General features: G+C 45.5%; 1 protein-coding gene across 1 annotated transcript; it reads right to left on the reverse strand.

Annotated features, from left to right (window-relative positions):
- Positions 1-1,351: 1,351 nt before the first annotated feature.
- BTBD17 (BTB domain containing 17) lies at positions 1,352-20,719 on the reverse strand. Its single transcript, XM_063963665.1, has 3 exons — positions 20,498-20,719; positions 18,438-18,714; positions 1,352-2,556 (listed from the first exon to the last, which is right to left on the reverse strand). Exons 1-3 carry the CDS (start codon positions 20,583-20,585, stop codon positions 1,476-1,478), a joined length of 1,446 nt encoding a protein of 481 aa, XP_063819735.1. The 5' UTR covers positions 20,586-20,719; the 3' UTR covers positions 1,352-1,475.
- Positions 20,720-21,036: the final 317 nt, after the last annotated feature.

A 21,036-nucleotide genomic window follows, 5' to 3' on the forward strand; every position in this document is an offset into this window, starting at 1 on the left:
TCAAATGGGAATCAGCGATCCTGCTGCAGAGAGATCGCAAATATGAAATAATTTGAACAGATCACAGCTGGTGGGTCAGAGCACAAAAGTGGCTGCTAATGGTCCCATCATCAATACACATTTTATACTAGGGTTCTAGCACCTTAAAGTGTTACGCATCCTAACAGGCATCTTCCTTGCGGTGTGCATGAGATGCATTTGCATGAACTCTACTGTACTGAGAAAACACAAGATGTCATTACATTTGTCTGATACGGTGCGTCTTTTTAAAAAAATTCTGTCTTTTACGTGTGACCAGATGTCAAGAACGTAGACCAATGGTAGCCCATGTGTTTTATTATAAACAACATTACAAAAAACGTCATTAAGATTTCAACATTACAAAAATGTCATTAAGATTTACATTATCCAACATTGAAAATCTTTACAAACTTCTCCCTTTTATTGCTCCCCTCTTGGAGGGAGAGAAGTAACTAAGGTTTGTCCGCAGCTAGATTTCACAGGTTCTTCTCCAGTGTCTCTACCAAGCTTTGTATGTTTTGTATTGATTTTTTTCTGCTGTCTTTTTATATAAATTAATTGGAATAAAACTATCTTGGTGATTCTTATTGTATAAAGATATTCCTTATGATTTCTGCTAACACCTCATGTGATTGCATGACACAAAATGCCACATTGGGCAATAAAATAGGTGCTGCTAGCATGGTTGTGTTGTGAAATTTCAGAATATAACAGATTAATAGACATGAAACCCATTCACTGCTATTCAGGCCACAAACATGAACATAGCATGATTTGTGTAATGGGTTGATACTAGGTAGGCTTCCTCAATGGGTACCTATAGCCTTAAGGGGCCTACACACTGGGAGATATCTTGAAAGATATGAACGATATCGTTCATAAATAAATGATAAATTGTTCATATCTTTCAGTGTGGATATATCAACAATGAACGCTGCGCGTGCCCGCAATCGTTCATCATTGATCGATCATCGTTGATACATGCCAGTCAATTTGGACAATATAGATGTATCATATCGTCCAAATTGACCATCGATATCGTCCAGGGGTGGTCTTCTGTTTGCCGGCGGTCGGGCTCCCGGCGCTCAGTATACCGGCGCCGGGAGCCCGACAGCCGGCATACCGACAATTATTTTCCCTCGTGGGGGTCCACGACCCCCATAGAGGGAGAATAAAATAGTGTGGCGCGCGTAGCGCGCCACCGTGCCCGTAGCGTGGCGAGCGCAGCGAGCCCGCAAGGGGCTCATTTGCGCTCGCCAAGCTGTCGGTAAGCCGGCGGTCGGGCTCCCGGCGCCGGGATGCTGGTCGCCGGGAGCCCGACCGCCGGCCAGCCGTAGTGAACCCTCGTCCAGTGTGTAGGTAAAATCGACCACCGATGATATCGTTGGTCAAAAATATCGCCCAGTGTGTAGGCCCCTTAAGGTTATCTATTATTTACTACTATCTCATTCATGTCACTTGGCCTTGATTAGAGAATGGTAGATAGGCTTAATGATAATATGGAGATGCAGGGAGTTGTCAATGAGATATTCTGAGGTCCGTTTCTGTAGGTCAGCATGAGCTAGGAAGTCAGCCACTTCATCTGTGCTCTGGTGGACATTGTAGACATGCTTCACAAACACCTTGCCTTGCTGTCTTCTTACTCCAACAAGCACAGTTTTCTGGAAGGTAACGCCTGCAAAATCTAGACCACTCATGGCTGAAGTAACTACTAGACGTGGTTTTCCTTCATCGAGGCGGTTTGATTGGGAAGAACTGGACACAGACTCTGAGTATACAGGACGGAGGCTGGCAGGGAGCCATCGTGGAGAGAAAAGAGCATTCCATGTAATCTTCTTACTAGAGTCATGATTGCTTGGACCTAACTGTGTCTGGAAGCTGAGGCTCCTGTCATCTCTAGCAGGGTTGTTAATGATCCACTGGGACCCCCACGATGAGGATAGATAATTTCGAGGAATAAACATACTACAATTAACGTCAAAATACTTAGCAAAATGTAGAGGGGATGCGGAATGAAACTGAAATGCTTGAAACAGGAGATCCTGAACGACGTTATGGTAAGAGACAAGAATTCCTGACTGTTTCTGGATTTGAAAAAGTTGACTTGGAGGGATCATGGGGTACCTTATGGATCTCAAAATCTTCTCTATGATGGAAACATTTGGACTGTTCTTACTGACCCATTCTTCCATAGCACTAAAAAGCTCTAGCTCACTCTGTAGCACTAGGTCAGAACGTTTTAGAAGGGAGACCATGAGGTCATTGCTTACAGTCACCCACTCACTGCTGCTTATAACAGTGGAAAGGTTCCATGCCAAAAACTTCAGGCAGCTTTCCTGCAGGGTTTCATCACCCATGCCCAAGGCATAGTGGTACCAACTCACAACATGGCCTTGAGATGACTCACAGGCCAGATGGTTCTTCATATACTCTGTAACGCCTCTCTGCAGTGCTGAGACATGGTATTTGCTGGCCAAACGATGCAGTGGCATGGCTTGGTTTAGGTGGACTGAAATCTCACCAGAGTAAAAATACCTAGGAAACACAGATATATGCTCAGTTGTATGATAAAGTAATACATCAGCTTACACTGTTATATACAGAATAATGGTTATAGAGATTACCTACTTAGGTGTCATAACTAATTTGTCTGTGATTCACCAGTCTGGATGTGTCTCAGGAATATGTGGGTACGTTAAAAATCTTAAAATAAGTTAAATATAACGATTTGGGATTGTCTGATTGTATAGTACTGTGTGTAATGTTGGCACTATATAAAGGCTAATAGTAGTTTAAAATATATAAATGATATGCAATTCATTCTGTTGTTTGAACACACAGCCATAACTAGACTTTTTGGTGCCCTGTGCCAGAAAGAAAATGCCCCACCCTCTTCCCCCATTTTTACAATATGGGCATAAGGCGCATGCCTTGTGGGGAAGTTGCAGTCTATACAAGGGCAGATGCTGTAGGTCAATGAATAGAGTATCTGACTGCAATGCCACGGGCAATGGGTATGTCAGTATCTTGAAACGTTATAAAGGACAGTGTGACTGAATAACAAAGAGCTATCAAGTTAAGTCCATGAATGTTGTATAGGTATTAGCGACGGAAGGGTAGGGGTAGGAGACCGGGTCAGTCAAGAGTTGCAGGGCTTCAAAAAGGGGGGAAGCTGCAAGGGAAAATAATTAAAACAGATCATTTACAAGTGCCCCCTACTCTGCAGCGCTATGTGCGGTGGCACACTCCGCACACACCTAGTTACGGCCCTGTTTGAACATAAATATTATATGACATATAATATAAACATATAATAGTATATAACATAAATAAACATTCATTATTCAGGTTCCATGCACTCCAGTACATTTTAACATTAGTCTCAAAAAATGTATCATGTTTGGGAAACACACACATACATGTATACAACATATAAAACACAAGTGGCATTACTATATGGGGTCAGTTCAACTGATCATAGTGCTGTGACAGCGGCACCTCAGAACCTCATAATGGTGCGCAGTAAAATGAGCGATGTTGCTCTGCTGTAATTATCTGTGACATGCTTAACCCGTCAGGCACACCTCCGGGACTCCCGGGTTCAGGCGCAGTGCGCCTGACAGGCACCTGTTAGAAAATCGTCATTAGCACCTGATTAACTCAATTCTAACGCTCTTAAAGTGATCAGTGACCTTCATTAGGACGTACAAAGAGAGAAATTGTAGGTTTTACGGGCCATTTCAGCAGAAAATCTGAAGCAAAAAAGAGAAAACATGAACATGAGTATAAGTTTGGGCGCAGTGTGCCTGAGAGGCCAGGAGGGTCACTACTGCACTCCACGCAGGCGGCGGGAAAACGGACTAGGGGGGTTTCGAACAGCACCTAGCGATAGGAAGGTACTAGGAGGGACAGACCCCTGTTCCCCCTTGGGGCGGAGAGGGGAGCGAGAATAGCTTTGCGGCACCTGTCAGACCAGCTGCTGTTAACACAAATCAGCGTGCGTATAGGGCCTAATTCAGAGTTGATCAGAGCAGCAAATTTGTTAGCAGTTGGGCAAAACCGGGGGGGGGGGGGGGGCAGATACATCACGTGCAGGGAGAGTTAGGTTTGGGTGGGGTGTGTTCAAACTGAAATCTAAATTGCAGTGTAGAAATAAAGCAGGCAGTATTTACTCTACACAGAAACAATATAACCCACCCAAATCTAACTCTCTCTGCACATGTTATATCTGCCTCCCCTGCAGTGCACATGGGGGGTCATTCCGAGTTGTTCGCTCGCAAGCGGATTTTAGCAGATTTGCTCATGCTAAGCCGTTGCCTACTGGGAGTAAATCTTAGCATCTTAAAATTGCGAACGATGTATTCGCAATATTGCGATTACACACCTCGTAGCAGTTTCTGAGTAGCTCCAGACTTACTCGGCATCTGCGATCATTTCAGTGCTTGTCGTTCCTGGTTTGACGTCACAAACACACCCAGCGTTCGCCCAGACACTCCTCCGTTTCTCCGGCCACTCCTGCGTTTTTTCCGGAAACGGTAGCGTTTTTCCCCACACGCCCATAAAACGGCCTGTTTCCGCCCAGTAACACCCATTTCCTGTCAATCACATTACGATCGCCAGAACGATGAAAAAGCCGTGAGTAAAAATCCTAACTGCATAGCAAATTTACTTGGCGCAGTCGCAGTGCGGACATTGCGCATGCGCATTAAGCGGAAAATCGCTGCGATGCGAAGATTTTTACCGAGCGAACAACTCAGAATGACCCCCATGGTTTTTTCCCAACTGCTAACAAATTTGCTGCTACGATCAGGTCTGAATTACCCTCTAGATTGCTTAGAAATTAAGCATGGATCTCTCCGTGTGTAGGGTGCCGGGGACAGCGATGCGCGGTCCTGCGCCGGTTCTAGATTTGGCATGCCAAATCTAGTGAGATCACTCATTTCACCGCTGGGTGAAATGAGCGCCCCCCTCCCGCTCAGCACACATCTCGCTGTGCTGAGTGGGGGAGAGATGTGTGCTGAGTGGTCTGTGCCAGATCAGCACATCTGAACTGTTCTTTCCTGTGCATGGGATCTGCAATGGAGCCTCCCTGCTCAAGATAAGATGATCAGTAGGAGAAAATGAATACAATATGCAGACAAGTTGGGTAGTAAAAAGGTTTTCTCCAGTATTGTTGAAGGCCTTTACACAAGGGGCAGCCATACCCTAATACTTTTGGTAAGTGAATATAGATTTTAGCGCACCATTATGAAATAAATTACTGCCAAGCTGTTATGTAGTGCTATCACTGCCCTCAATGTCTCTGAAGCCAAGCACAATGTACACATCTGAGTCTGCCTATTAACCTCTAGGACTAGACATTCATATATCCATGACTTTAGAGGTATTGAATTGCTAGGGTGTAGTATGGTTTGCCGGCGGAATCCTGACCGCCGGCATACCGACAGCTGGGCGAGCGCAAATGAGCCCCTTGCGGGCTCGCTGCGCTCACCACGCTGTGGGTACGGTGGCGCGCTACGCTATCTATTCTCCCCCCAGGGGGTAGTGGACCCCCAAGAGGGAGAAAAGATGTCAGTATGCCGGCGGTCGGGATTCCGGCGCCGGTATGGTGGTCGCCGGGAGGCCGGCCACCGGCAACCTGAAGACCACCCGAATTGCTATGTGAAGTCTCCTTGGAGATCATTGATTCTTCAGTCAGGAACATTGGGGGTCATTCCGAGTCGTTCGCTCTGTATTTTTCTTCGCATCGCAGCGTTTTTCTGCTTAGTACGCATGCGCAATGTTCGCACTGCGACTGCGCCAAGTATTTTTGCTATGAAGATAGTTTTTTTACTCACGGCTTTTTCTTCGCTCCGGCGATCGTAATGTGATTGACAGGAAATGGGTGTTACTGGGCGGAAACACGGCGTTTTATGGGCGTGTGGATAAAAACGCTACCGTTTCCGGAAAAAACGCGGGAGTGGCTGGAGAAACGGGGGAGTGTCTGGGCGAACGCTGGGTGTGTTTGTGACGTCAAACCAGGAACGACAAGCACTGAACTGATCGCAGATGCCGAGTAAGTCTGAAGCTACTCTGAAACTGCTAAGTAGTTTGTAATCGCAATATTGCGAATACATCGTTCGCAATTTTAAGAAGCTAAGATTCACTCCCAGTAGGCGGAGGCTTAGCGTGTGTAACTCTGCTAAAATCGCCTTGCGAGCGAACAACTCGGAATGACCCCCATAGTATCATATGGGGGAGCGGGAGGTGTATCTAGCTTTGGAGAGAGAGATAAAGTGGAGAGAGATAAAGTACCAACCAATGAGATCCTAACTATCATTATTCAAACACAGCCTGTAACATTGGGCAGTACGAATGGTGTAATGGTTAGCATTACTGCCTCACAGCAAAAGACAATACAAAAGAGGTTTTACTTCTAACACTTATGATGGGTACACACTATGTGATATGCTTCATGAGCGATATCGCATAGAGTTTTCCCTCCCGGGTCACCGACATAGTGCATACACACCAGGGACGTGCGGTGAGCTAAATGGCTCAGGAGGCACTGGCTAGCACCAGAGTCAGATTTACATGCAATATATGAGCCAAATGGTGCATCTGGGCGTTATACACAGGTGTAGCAGTATATACAGATGGAGCTACGCTAATCGTGGATCCATCCCCACCGCAGCACGCCCGCCCAGTCCCGTCTATCGCAGCACCTGGGACGCGCATGCGTGTGAGATGTGCATGTGCCGCATTCACTGCAATGGGAGCGTCTCTGTGCACTCCCGTAACGTAGCTAGGTGTCAGATTGCCGAGCCGCACCGGGAGTGCACGTTTGCGATGGAGCCGCATTAGATGAGCGCGACTCCATCTGTACTCCTGGAAATTTGGTTAGTTTAATCAGAGATGTGCGGAAAGGATAGGCTGCCTCACCTGCCATAGACTTTTTACTCCACAGTTTTGGCTATAAAAATTATTAGAATAATACAAAGAAGAAATTTCTAACATATTCTTTGTATTTTTCATATCCTTTATACAGTCAAAACTCTAGCACAGACGTCAGTATGACAGGAAAGACTCTGCCTCACCACACTGCACATCACTGATACACACTATGCGATATCGCACAGTGACGGACAGCCCGAACATGCCGCATCTGACGATATAGTCAGATTGAGCTGCATGTACAGGTGAAAGCATGCATCTGCCATGGATGGCAGCATACACACTGGGCGATATTTTAGGCAGACTGTGGTACTTTAGCTGAGGTAGGCAAACTACGTTGGCTGATACTGTTGAGAGACTAGGTTTTCGCCACTGAAATGGATGGACAACTGTGACTGAGACTGAAACTGCACTTCCGGTTACCAACTGCACAAACTGCCAGGATACTGCGGACACAAGGCTGAAAAGCACAGGATTGCTACACTGCTTCAGTGTGAGCAGAGACGTTGCACCGACAACCTGCACATCCAAAATTCACCAGCTAAATGCCCACATACCAGCACCGCAGCTCTCCCTCAGCCAGTCCAAATCAGCTGCCTGTCCTTGTGAGCCCCTGCAAGTATGCCAGTTCCCAATGCCCGCTGCCAACAACCTGCTCTGCACCTCGCCACAAGGTCCGGACTGGTAAGTCACGGCCCCCCCGGAGCACCATGCCCCGAACCATGACAATAGTGTTGGTGAAAGTTTCAATGGTGCGACCGATAGTGGAGTCTAAAGATGCAAAAAGCATGATTGCAGCGCCTGTAGACACTGACAGTGGGTATCTCAGTCCTTGCATATTTGGATACATGGATGTACCCTAGAGAACTGCATTGTGGCATCATTAGTATATAGTAACAGACACAACTACAGCAAAAGATGCACGGAAGGCCGCAACTGGGTCCAACTTAGAATAAGACCTTATAGGAGGAATCCAACCACCTCAACAGATCCTGCCACACAACAGACCCCACACCCATTAGGGCTCTTCCATAAATTTCCCGGGCTATGAAGTCACACCTGTAAAATGTAATTATACTTGGAGAGCACTGGTGTCATATGGCTTCTTTTAAGAGTGGTAACAAACATAATACAAGCAAAGATAAAACACAACCAAATATGAGAAGTACCTTATACGAGTAACTGAATTTGCTGGAAATTGAAGCTTATATATGAAAAGTAATAATGTACCCCTATACTCAGGGCTGCACTGGCCCACAGGGTTACAGGGGAAACCACCAGTGGGCCCCACTGCCTGAGGACCCACCCCTCCTCTAGGGATTAGGATCCAGACTGTGCACTTGAATTATACATTATATATATATGTTACATTATACTGACAGGACTATGGTGTATTTTATACATGGTACATTATCATGCATGCACTAGCAGCGTTTACATATTTATCAAGGGGTCCAGACCATGCACTCTCTAATGTGTAGCCAAGCCTCTGTGTTGGCTGGCCACAACCCTAAGCATAGGCCAATACCACTGCATTCCCCCGGTGGGCCCTTCATGCTCCAGTCCGACACTGCCTATACTAAGTTCATTCCTCCCAACATGACCCTCTCCAGGAAGGACAAAATGCTCTGTTCCTGGACTTCCCTCTTAATGTATGATTGCATTTACTCTAGTGTGGTGCTTCTCAAGCTTAGTCACTATGGAAATCTAAAGGGGCCTACACACGCTGCCATTCTGCCTAAAGGCCGATTTTGACTTTGCGATTTCCCTTGAACTCCCCGGAGTCCAGAACCACCAACTATACACACGGTACACTTTTGGCTATGTACAATTTTGGATATACTACAAACGGGAGGCAATAAATTTGCCGGCTGTCGGGATCCAGGCGGTAAGGATACTGACGCCGGAATCCCAATAGCCGGCAATGCTGCCAGCCGGAATATCGGTTCACAGGGGCTATTCCCACTCGTGGGTGTTCATGACACCCATAGAGTGGGAATAGATCCTGTGGAGAGTGCAGCAAGCCACCATGCCCGCAGCGTGGTGAGCGCTCGTCCCCACTGCCGGCATTCTGTCAGCTGGGATGCTGCTATCGGGATACTGACAGCCGGCATACCAGCCCCCGGGAATACATATGTATTCCCTGCAAACTACATTGTACACTTTCTGGTCAAAACTTACCTGCCTGCACAGTCTATTTTTTCTTGAGATACCGACCCCGCAGGAGCATGCATTGGCATCGCAAGCTATATACACACGGTGCGATGTGTACTATGTTTTCTACCGATGTAAACTATATAGTCTATATCGATAGTTCATATCGCACTGTGTGTATGCGGTTTTACAGTGCAGGTTTTCAAGGTAATGTGATACCCCATTCAGAGCCCCTGAGCACTGTGACTTATAACTCAGGGGATTATTAAACACAGGCACTGGCGCTGCAGATGTTAACAGCCCCCTTCACCTAATGATGTCAGGGGCACAACACGGATAGCACACAGCACTGTGAGAGTGAAAAGCCCAGAGACCCGCGATTGGCTGACCCCTGAACTGGATGGGGGAGCCTGTTGGGCAGGAAGGAGAGTTACCTAAGAGCTCTGTGGGGAGTAGTGGGTGAGACGCACACCTGCAGAGAACAGCCGCTGATGGGGGAAATGCAGTGGGACGGAATAGGTGTACTGCAATGGAATTTGGAAGAGTGAGCCAGCTACCTGGAGAGGCACCCCTGCGAGCGACACCCCTACCACTGCGCATGAGACTGGTACCCGCACAACACTGCATGGAGCTAAGGATAATGAGAGAGCCCCTGGTATGAGGTAAAGGGCATCTGCAGTGGGAGATAGCAGACAGCCAGTGGGGGAACATAGGGGGTCATTCCGAGTCGATCGTAGCTGTGCTGAATTTAGCACAGCTATGATCATCTTCCCAGACATGCGGGGGGACGCCCAGCACAGGGCTAGTCTGCCCCACATGTCAGTCCGAGCCCCTCCTGCACAAATACAAAAGCATTGCACAGCGGCAATGCTTTTGTACTTGAAGAGTAACTCCCGGCCAGCGCAGCTCCTGCGACTGGCCGGGAGGTACTCATCGCTGCCCTGGGTTGCAGCGGCTGCGGCCCGCCCCCCGCACAGTCCAGCCCCGCCTGCGTTGGCCGGACCGCGCCCAAACGCAGCCGTGCCATCCGCTCCCGCCCAGCGACAGCCTCTGCCTGTCAATCAGGCAGAGGTGATCGCTAGGTAAAGATGGCCTCCGGGCATCTGGCATGCGCCGGCACACAGTGGCGCTGGCGCATGTGCAGTTCCGACTCAATCGCTGTGCTGCAAACAACTGCAGCGTGCAATCGGGAGCTATCCAGCTCGTTAGCTCGTTACTTCCACACAGTAACTCACGGGATGCAGTCAGCCTTGTACAGACTGAGCACCCTGTTACAGTGAAATGAGCCAGGGAAGTTGTGTAGCCCCAAATCAAGGAGACTACTGAGATGTACTAAATGTCGCAGTCACCAGTCAGCACCAGTGTGAGGAACTGAGGCACAGGTAGCAGTGAGATTCCATCACGTCAGTACCAGAGAGAGAGACCTGTTCCAGCTAAGTGAGGCGTTCCGTCTTAACACTACAGTACAGCCAGCTTGTTATGTTACAGAGAAAGTGATCCTGTTTAATCTACAGTCTAGTAAGTCAGTACTTGTTCCCATTCACTGCAGTAACTTATACAGCTTGTGCCTGTTAGCAGTGTCTGCTGAGGAAACTGTTCCTGCCTTATTCACTGCTACAGTTTGTGCCTCCTTCTGTAACTGCTTATCTACACAGCTCAGGAACTGTATTGCTACGTATACTACTTAATACCAGAAAAAACAACCCTGATCCAGGCGCTAATTTGTTAATTGTATTATTTACTCTTAATTTGAGATTTATAAATTTAGAGCTGCAATCTTTGTCCAGCTGTACCTGTGTACGTACAGCTAAAACTTGATCAAAACACTGATCAAGAAGCTACACAAGAAAAAAGAAAAGTGACTGATTGCGCTATTTCTCCAGGTGCGTATATGAATAAAAACACGTGTTTTTCACTTCTCTAGTGTTTATTTTAGTACAAACGTTATATCTCATACAACAATATAATAAAAAATTAAGTATGCATACTCATTAGGGGCACATTCTAAAAAATTATTTTATAATAATAAAAATGATGATATTTCCCTGTTTTAGACATCCAGTGCTCAAATCTATCAGAGACAATTAATAGTTACACTCCTGGATTAAAATGCACCATAATTTATGTATCCACAACGTTTAAACGGTGATTTTCCAAGGTGAAAACTCAGTTCTCTGTTTAAAGACACAGTTTCCACAACATTGAATATTGCTTATCTTCGTTGTATTAGAACTCAGTCTTTAGCATAGGACCACAGTTCTCATTCATATAATTGCAAAGTCCATAGACTGACAGTTTCTAAATAGAGCCGCTTACCACCGTGTCCGTGGATGCAGACGTGATGGGGAGATCCTCGCCGTGCACAGCGATGCTGGTTTGCTTTCCTTCTCCCCGTCCGTCCTCCGTGGTGGTAGCGGTGCTGGATGGTTTCTAACCCTCAACGTGAGTGGGGCCGCTTGTATGTGGACAATTTTCAGAATAGACTCTCCACCTTGCTAGCCGCGTCTCCTTTGATTGCAGTTCAGCTGGAGCGGCAGGTGTGTAGGAGGTCTCGTTGGTTGTCCTTAGCTCCCAATCCGGCAGGGTTGATCCCAAACAATGTCGCTGATCACTTGGCAGGGTGAAAGGCCGGATTGGGAGCTAAGGACAACCAACGAGACCTCCTACACACCTGCCGCTCCAGCTGAACTGCAATCAAAGGAGACGCGGCTAGCAAGGTGGAGAGTCTATTCTGAAAATTGTCCACATACAAGCGGCCCCACTCACGTTGAGGGTTAGAAACCATCCAGCACCGCTACCACCACGGAGGACGGACGGGGAGAAGGAAAGCAAACCAGCATCGCTGTGCACGGCGAGGATCTCCCCATCACGTCTGCATCCACGGACACGGTGGTAAGCGGCTCTATTTAGAAACTGTCAGTCTATGGACTTTGCAATTATATGAATGAGAACTGTGGTCCTATGCTAAAGACTGAGTTCTATTACAACGAAGATAAGCAATATTCAATGTTGTGGAAACTGTGTCTTTAAACAGAGAACTGAGTTTTCACCTTGGAAAATCACCGTTTAAACGTTGTGGATACATAAATTATGTTGCATTTTAATCCAGGAGTGTAACTATTAATTGTCTCTGATAGATTTGAGCACTGGATGTCTAAAACAGAGAAATATCATCATTTTTATTATTATAAAATAATTTTTTAGAATGTGCCCCTAATGAGTATGCATACTTAATTTTTTATTATATTGTTGTATGAGATATAACGTTTGTACTAAAATAAACACCAGAGAAGTGAAAAACACGTGTTTTTATTCATATACGCACCTGGAGAAATAGCGCAATCAGTCACTTTTCTTTTTTCTTGTATACTACTTAATACCTAACAACCTGACCCTCTCAAGGAGGGACAGAATGTTCTGCTCCTGGACTCCCCTCTTAATTTATGATTGCCATCACCTGTGGTGAAACACCTTTCTCATCCATTTACCTGTTCAACACAGCTGATGGCAATAATACATTAAGGGTGGTATTCAATTGTTTGAAAAGTCAGTTGGTAGTCTGTTTTTTCCTATCTTATAGACAGGAAAAAAACAGACACCCAACCAACTTTTCAAACAATTGAATTCCACCCTAATGCACCCTACACACTGGGCGATAGCACTGCAAGATATGAACGATCTCGTTCATTAGTGAACGGGATACCATTCATATCTGTCAGTGTGGAGGCACCAGCGATGAACAATGCATGGCCCCGCACTCGTTCATCGTTGGTGCCCCCGTCGGCTGTGCATGCAGGCCAATATGGAGACGATCTCATCCATATTTGCCTGCATAGCTATGGAGCCGAGTGAAGGGGGGAGTGAAGAAACTTCACTCCCCCCATCACTGACCCCCCCCCCCCCCCCCCCCCCGCCCGTCTGCCGTATCAGTGGTCAGGCAGCTCGGCGGCGTATCGCCATGTCTGTAGGGCCCATAAGAGTCCAGGAGCAGAGTATTCTGTCAATCCTGGAGAGGGTCATGTTGGGAGGTATGCTATTTGTGAAAAGTTAACATATAACACCAAACACATGTAATTGCACACACAGGTCCCCTTACTTCTATTTGCAAGGGCCCCGGTGTGTGCAATAAAGGGCGCTGGCACTGACTGAAATAAGAGATATTAAAATAGGCAGATGCTGCTGCTCTCAGCTAATAAGGATAATTGCATTCCTTATAAAAGACACCAAAAAAGTATACCAACAGTGATAAAAATCCCGAAAGTAAACCAAGAGCGCTACTTCCACCACTTATTTCTATAATCAATATTACCAGATATCAATATATTCAATTTCACAATTAATCTTTATAACAAATCTTTTGTTTGAGCTGAGGAAGCCGCTGAAGTAGTATTGAGGCGGAGAAATGCGTTTTCGATTGACTGTGTTAAGGAACTATCACCTCCAGAATACCGCTACAAGGGGCCATGAAACTTCGGTACACAGTGTAAACTGCAATATGGGCAATCACCAGCAGAGGGAGCCTGAACACTGTGAGTGGAAGCATTGAGCCATACATGCTTCAACACCTGCAAGAGAGGTACCGTACTAGCAGAAGGAATTCAACCACTGGAGGTGATATAACAATAATACATGGTAATTACCAGTGAAGTTAATGTAATGTGTGCACACATATAAGCAAAAAGGAATCAAAGTGAACTTGGGACAATTCTGGAAATAATCCAACTCATAAGTAATTACATTGGGATCACGGAAATAGTATTTCATGTGAGAAATAACAATAAGCAATCTCCTTATGTTATACCGGGATACACTGATTAATCATGGACATTGTTCAGCTGAATTATGAATGGCTCATTCTGTAGTCTAAGTATAAGATCAGAATATTGGTAAGCCTCTAGGAATTTTTTAAAAGTGTGTAAACAAATTGTATTGTATTTTATATACTGCAGCCTTTTCATTGTATGTATATATATATATATATATATATATATATATATATATATATATATAATTTTTTATTGGTCTATGTCCAAAAATGCTTATTTTTTATGAATAAAAAGAGATTTGTTATAAAGATCAGTTGTGAAATTGAATATATTGATATCTGGTAATATTGATTATAGAAATTAGTGGTGGAAGTAGCGCTCTTGGTTTACTTTTGGGATTTTTATTACTGTTGGTATATTTTTTTTGGTATTTGTGAAAAGAACTTCTGCAATTGCTTATTCACAGTCCCAGCAACTGCCTTACTTACTAACCTTAAACGCTAAAGGACTGTTCTAACTGCTTATGTTCTCTTGCCTAAGGGATTACTGCACTTGCCAACTTTTACTACTAAAAGAGACACTCAAGTAATAAGACACTGGGGGTCATTCCGAGTTGATTGCACGCTAGCTATTTTTTGCAGCGCTGCGATCAGGTCAAAACTCTGCAAAACTGCACATGCGTATGCACCGCAATGTGCAGGAGCGTCGTACGGGTATAGGGGGTAATTCCAAGTTGATCGCAGCAAGAAATTTTTAAGTAGTTGGGCAAAACCATGTGCATAGCAGGGGGGGGGGCAGATATAACATTTGCAGGGAGAGTTAGATTTGGGTTGGTTATTTTGTTTCTGTGCAGGGTAAATATTGGCTGCTTTATTTTTACACTGCAATTTAGATTGCAGATTGAACTCACCACACCCGAATCTATCTCTCTCTCTGCACATGTTATATCTGCCTCCCCTGCAGTGCACATGGTTTTGCCCAACTGCTAACAAAGTTCCTGCTGCGATCAACTCAGAATTACCCCCATAAAGCGGATCGGTGCTGGGCGATGGATTTAACAAAGAATCCATTCGCACAGCCGTTCGCAAGGAGATTGACAGGAAGAGGGCGTTTGTTGGTGGCAACTGACCGTTTCCTGGGAGTGTTTGGAAAAACGCAGGCGTGTCCAAGCGTTTGCGGGGCGGGTGTCTGACGTCAATTTTGGTATCGGACAGGCTGAAGTGATCGCAGCGGCTGAGTAAGTTCAGACCTACTCAGAAACTGCACAAACTGTTTTTGTACCGCTTGGCTGCACAAGCGTTCGCACACTTGCAAAGCGAAAATACACTCCCCCATAGGTGGCGACTATCTGATCGCAGCACTGTAAAAAATAGCTAGTGAGCGATCAACTCGGAATCACCGCCACTGACTCTAGCCTAGGAACTGAGTTAAGCAGTGACATTCCTAGTGCTATCTGGCAGGCATCTAGTGTAATACACAAATGTTGGAACATTGCTAGTCCTTGTTGACATATTTATTGAACTGTGCCTTATATTGCTTCAAATGCGAAATTGGTCATAGCCTTAAAAGGGGCAACTGTGCATGTAAATTTTGGTGCATTATGTTAATTGTCATTGAATGTAACTGTGCATGCTTTTGTTTTGCAACTGTGGGCCTAAGGGTGTGTACACACAGTGAGATATTTTCTTTCGATTTTGACTATATAGTCAAAATCTCAAGAACAGTTAGTGCAGATCGCAAGGTGAAAGTCACCTTGCGATCCCGATTCGATCCCGATGCGCGGTCCCACCAGGTCGGCATCGCAAGAAAAGATAGACTGTTCAGGCAAGTCAATCCTTGCTAGATCGGTGTACTATCTAGTTCATCTCACATGTCAATGACATCTCACATAAGCCAAAATCTCACATAAGCCAAAATCGTAAGCACATAGTCCATATCTCAAGAAAAGTTAGTCAAAATCTGTGCTATCTGGGCTCCAGGGAGTTCAAGGGAAATTGCAAGTGAAAATCGGGCATAGCAAGATCTCACTGTGTGTACACACCCTTATTCAGACCTGATCATAGCAGCAAATTTGTTAGCAGTTCGGTAAAACCATGGGCCTAATTCAGATCTGTTCGCTCGCTATTTTTTGCAGTGCTGCGAACAGATAGACTCCGCCTATAGGGGAGTGTATTTTAGCTTTGCAAGTGTGCGAACGCGTGTGCAGCCGCCCTGTACAAAAACAGCTTGTGCAGTTTCTGTGTCGCTCTGACCTTACTCAGCCGCTGCGATCACTTCAGCCTATTCGAGTCCGGAATTGACGTCAGACACCTGTCCTGCAAACGCCTGGACACGCCTGCGTTTTTCCAACCACTCCCAGAAAACGGGCAGTTGCCACCCACAAACACCTCCTTCCTGTCAATATCCTTGCAAACAGCTGTGCGACTGATTTCTTCGCTAGAACCAGTGCACAACAATGATCCGCTTTGTAACTATACGGCGCACCTGCGCATTGCGGTGCATACGCATGCGCAGTAGTTACCTGATCGCTGCGCAGCGAAAAACGCTAGTGAGCGAACAGATCTGAATTAGGCCCAATGTGCACTGCAGGGGGGGCAGATATAACATGTGCAGAGACAGATAGATTTGGGTGGGTTATATTGTTTCTGTGCAGGGTAAATACTGGGGGTGTGGTATGCAAGGTCGACCATACTTAGGTCGACAGTGTCTAGGTCAACCACTATTGGTCGACAGGGTCTCTAGGTCGACATGGTCTAGGTCAAAAGGTCGACATGAGTTTTTTTCAGTTTTTGGGGTGTCGTTTTCACTGTACAGTGACCGTGAACCCCATTTAGTGGTCGATCTAGACACTGTCAACCTAAGTCTTGTCGACCTATAGACCGGATACCAAATACTGGCTGCTTTATTTTTACACTGCAATTTAGATTGCAGATTGAATACACCCCACCCAAATCTAACTCTCTCTGCACATGTTATATCTGCCCCCCCCCCTCCCCCTCCCCTCCCCCCTTCCTGCAGTGCACATGGTGCCCAACTGCTAACAAATTTGCTGCTCCGATCAGGTCTGAATTAGGCCCTATAACTTTTGAAAACACTTTAACCATGACCACTCCTCCTGTTTTAATAAAATTTGAGTCACTTTCCTAACGTGTAGTGACTGTGTATGTGGGGGAAGTCGGGGGGGGGGGGGGGGGGGGGGGACCTCATCCTTCTGCCTGCACTAAGGGAAGATTCAGATCCAGAGATCTGCAGGAGGCTGAGACAGACGGCAGCGTGGAAAGTACCGGTACAACTCACACATTAACCAACTTCTAGTGACTTACCACAGTTTCTCCACCTATAGATCTATTGTGCTAGTCTATTAACACACCTGTGCTCCAGCTAGATGATCTTGAAAACATGCACTGTTAGTGTTCTATGAGGACTGGATTTGCGAGGCACTGCTCTAGTGCATTTACACAGCCTACACCCCAAAAGACCATCTTATAGCCATGAATTCCTCTGCCTGCCCTCCATGGTTCCTAAGTACATTGATACAGAGTGTATTATGTAGGGATCCACCAAATCCCAACCGCATATCAGTGGACTAAAGTCACATGAAATCAGGTTCAGATTCAGTTGTCTGAATAGGGAGGCCACGGTCAAACCTGCATCTTGCTCAACTCCTTCATGGATGATTCACCTTAAAATTAAGGGAAATGTCTCAAGTGAAACCAGCCACCAAAACCGCTGTTCTGCTTTACTCTGCACACTCTCAGTGGCAGTATGCTGGAGAAACTACTGCCTGTCTCAAAAAAACAAAAACAACATAAAATAAGGGGTAGAGTTACTAAAGCTTGTAAAACAGACAGATTCTGTCTATCATTTTCTACAGTGCAATAGAAAATGATATTTAGAATTTGCTTGGTTGCTATGAGTAATACCACGATTTGTCTTTTTAAGACTCTTTAGTAAATCTGACCACAAGTCAGTAGGAGACAGCTACGGTCTGCTGTAGGAGCCGATTTAAGCAGCAGTAGAGGACCTGCAGGAACCCAGCTAATAAATTATCCTTTAAGATTTTCTTAAATCCCAGTTTGGTACATCCACCTGAGTGTGTACATCACAAATTGGGGCAGGAATACTGATTGGTGTGACCGTTGATTCCTGCACCAGCCCTAAGGCGGCTGCAGTGTCTCTGTCTGTGTACGGCCTCCTATGTGAGCAGCTGAGCGTCTGTGTACGGAAAACCACTTTCACATCACATCTGCAACACTGCCATACCACGTCCATAAGACCGACATATCTGTGTGTGCGCTAAGTCACCTCCCAGTCACCGCCCGGGAACGCCCACTACATTTCTGAGACGTTGTGTCTCCCATGTGTCAGCTCTGTGCTCAGACTATCTGGACTCAACTCAGAATCGAGCCCTTTGTGCTCTATGTTGCATTGCATGTAAAAGTCTGCTGAAGCTTGCGCACAGGCAAACCATATAGCCACTTAGAAAGTGTGAGTTAGTAATTAATGACCAGAAATTACCTTGCATGGTAATGTATTTATATTACATTGTGTTTATGTATTCACCTCACAAATTTCTCAAACAGAATGGCGCAGTCAGCCGGCTCCTGCAGTGTTACTATACTCTGATTCCCCAAGAGTCCTCCAAAGACATCACTTTGCAGGCTGAGGAGCAGCTGATGGGTGTGGAACACCTTCACCTCATCCGAGTTGGCGGTACGGACACGGAGGGTGCAGTCGCTGGAGTTGCTGTTCTGCAGCAGGTCTTTCAGACGTTGGATGAGCATGGAGGAATGGTTAATAACTGTGGCAGGGATATCGCTGCCTGGGTCGGATTTGTGTGCTGCAGGAAGAAGAGGAGAGAAGTCAGATGTGTGTTTCCTAGTTCTGTGCAGGGATGATTGACAGCTTTCAGTGACACATTGTAAAGTTAATACCAAAGGTGAAAGTATTCTCAGCATCTATATAAGGAGAATGATTAGGGACCAAAATAAGAGCTAACGATGTATTTACCGTGCATTTACAAATCAATCTCTATATGCGGGTTGTACGTATTTATGTGACCGGCGATCAGGGGCCTGGCGGTCACAATACCGGCACCTACATCCCGAACCCTCACCATCCCGGCGGTCAGCATGCTGACCAACAGGGACTATTCCCACTCGTGGGTGTCCACGACACCCACAGAGTGGCACAGAGTGGTAATAGAGCCTGTGACGAGCGCATCGAGCCACCGAGCCCGCAAGGGTCTTCATTGCGCTGTGGCACCCCACCGCCGGCCAGCTAACAGCCAGGATCCCGACATCGGTATTGTGACTGGAGGGCTCCTGACCGCCGCACACACATGCCCAACCCCTATATGCAACACAGTACATCAGGAAATTGAGTGTAGTACATTGCAAGACTTCTAAGAGGAGGAAGCTGTTTTGTTTCTCACCCAGGGTCGGACTGTCCCACAGAGGTACAGGAGAAACCCCCAGGGGGCCCCACTGCCCCCTCCTTCCCCTCCTTTAGATATCAGATGTTGCTCTTGAATTATACATTATACTGCACAGAACTACTGCATGGTGTACGTTCTACAGTGCATTGCTGTTATTAACCTGGAACGTTAGCCAAGCCTCTAACCGTGGGCCCCTACCACTGCTTTTCCCTGGTGGGCACCTCATGCCTAGTCCGACACTGCTCTCACCCCATGCTCCCAATGCCTTAGCACTGAATATTTGGCTTTATTTTGATCTGTGAACAATATTTCAGGCCACACAAATCCTCTCTCCAGCCCTCTCTCTGCCAGAAGCTAATTTACATCTTATAAGTGACAGCATAAAAGAGGTTTCCAGCCCAGCGACCAATTACACTGAATGCTTCCATCTCAGTGGAGCTGGAGCAGGGTCCCCGCTGCCTGCCTTGTTCCGCTCCACCACAATTTGGCTTTAGAAGTCAGCAGCACAATGTACAAAGACGTATTTCAAACCTTTTCACAAGAGACAGAAAATAAGGTACTGGATCCGTTACCAGATTTCTTGCTAAACTCTTTCAGACTGACGGTTATATGCTACAATGTGCTGATAGGATTAATTCCCCCTGCTCCCTTGTAACTCCTTCATTGCCACAGAGTTCCCCATTTTGAAACAAACACTACAGTATTTAAAACTAACCTTCGCAGATGGGCATATTAATGACCTTTCTCCATAAGAAAATCTGTTCATATTAGTGACTTTGGCCCGATGGCAACAAATGTCAGCTCTTGTAACCATGCCACATATATAAACTATAACATAACAGTATCACATAACAATTTGATCTACATAAATAACTTAATTAATATTAATATTTTAACTATATATATATATATATATATATATATATATATAAATATACACACACACACACACACACACACACACACACACACACACACAAATATATATATATATATATATATATATATATATATATAATAACACAACATCCAGACAGTCTAGTTATAAAATAGTACACTGCAAACTCTGTATGCCAGTCTTAGGTGAACTGACAGCAGCTGAAACTTGTAGTTCTACAACATATCTATAGAATCAGATGTTTACGTCTACTGTACACTTCCTTCCACAAGGGTGTGAGCATCTTACCTGCTTCTGCTGTAATAAACAGCAAGGAAAGTAAAGCCAGCCAGTGTCCCTCTGACAATATAAGGCAAGGTCGCTTTACGCTCTCCATTCTGCAACCTCTCCTGTGCTCATTTTCTGAAACAGACCTGGGCTCTCCCTCTTTATATAGGATGCTGGTCCTCTCGGGCTGTCAGTCCTCACTCATTGGTGTATCTGGAAATCTGCCATTGTCAGGGGAAACTGTTTGTGTTCAGGATGCAATGAAACTCCCATTATCACACCCTCTGTTGGGATACAAGACCAAGTGAATGCTAAAGAAGCATTTTACCCATTATGTAGAGATAAACACTAATTAGCATTAAAGGGACACAAATATTAAAATATAAATCCATTCAGTTTCCATTTAAGAAAATTAGAAATAGAATAAAGAAGATAATACATTTATCATTTATACTAGATTGCAAATCCTCATTCTAACTGCTCCGAAAACGATGCAGGCTCCAGAATTATTAATCATAAGCAGCAGTGTAATCTGTGTGATTCAGTCCAGTGGTAGAAAA

This window comes from Pseudophryne corroboree, chromosome 3 (genome assembly GCF_028390025.1).
Source record: "Pseudophryne corroboree isolate aPseCor3 chromosome 3, aPseCor3.hap2, whole genome shotgun sequence".
NCBI lineage: Eukaryota > Metazoa > Chordata > Amphibia > Anura > Myobatrachidae > Pseudophryne > Pseudophryne corroboree.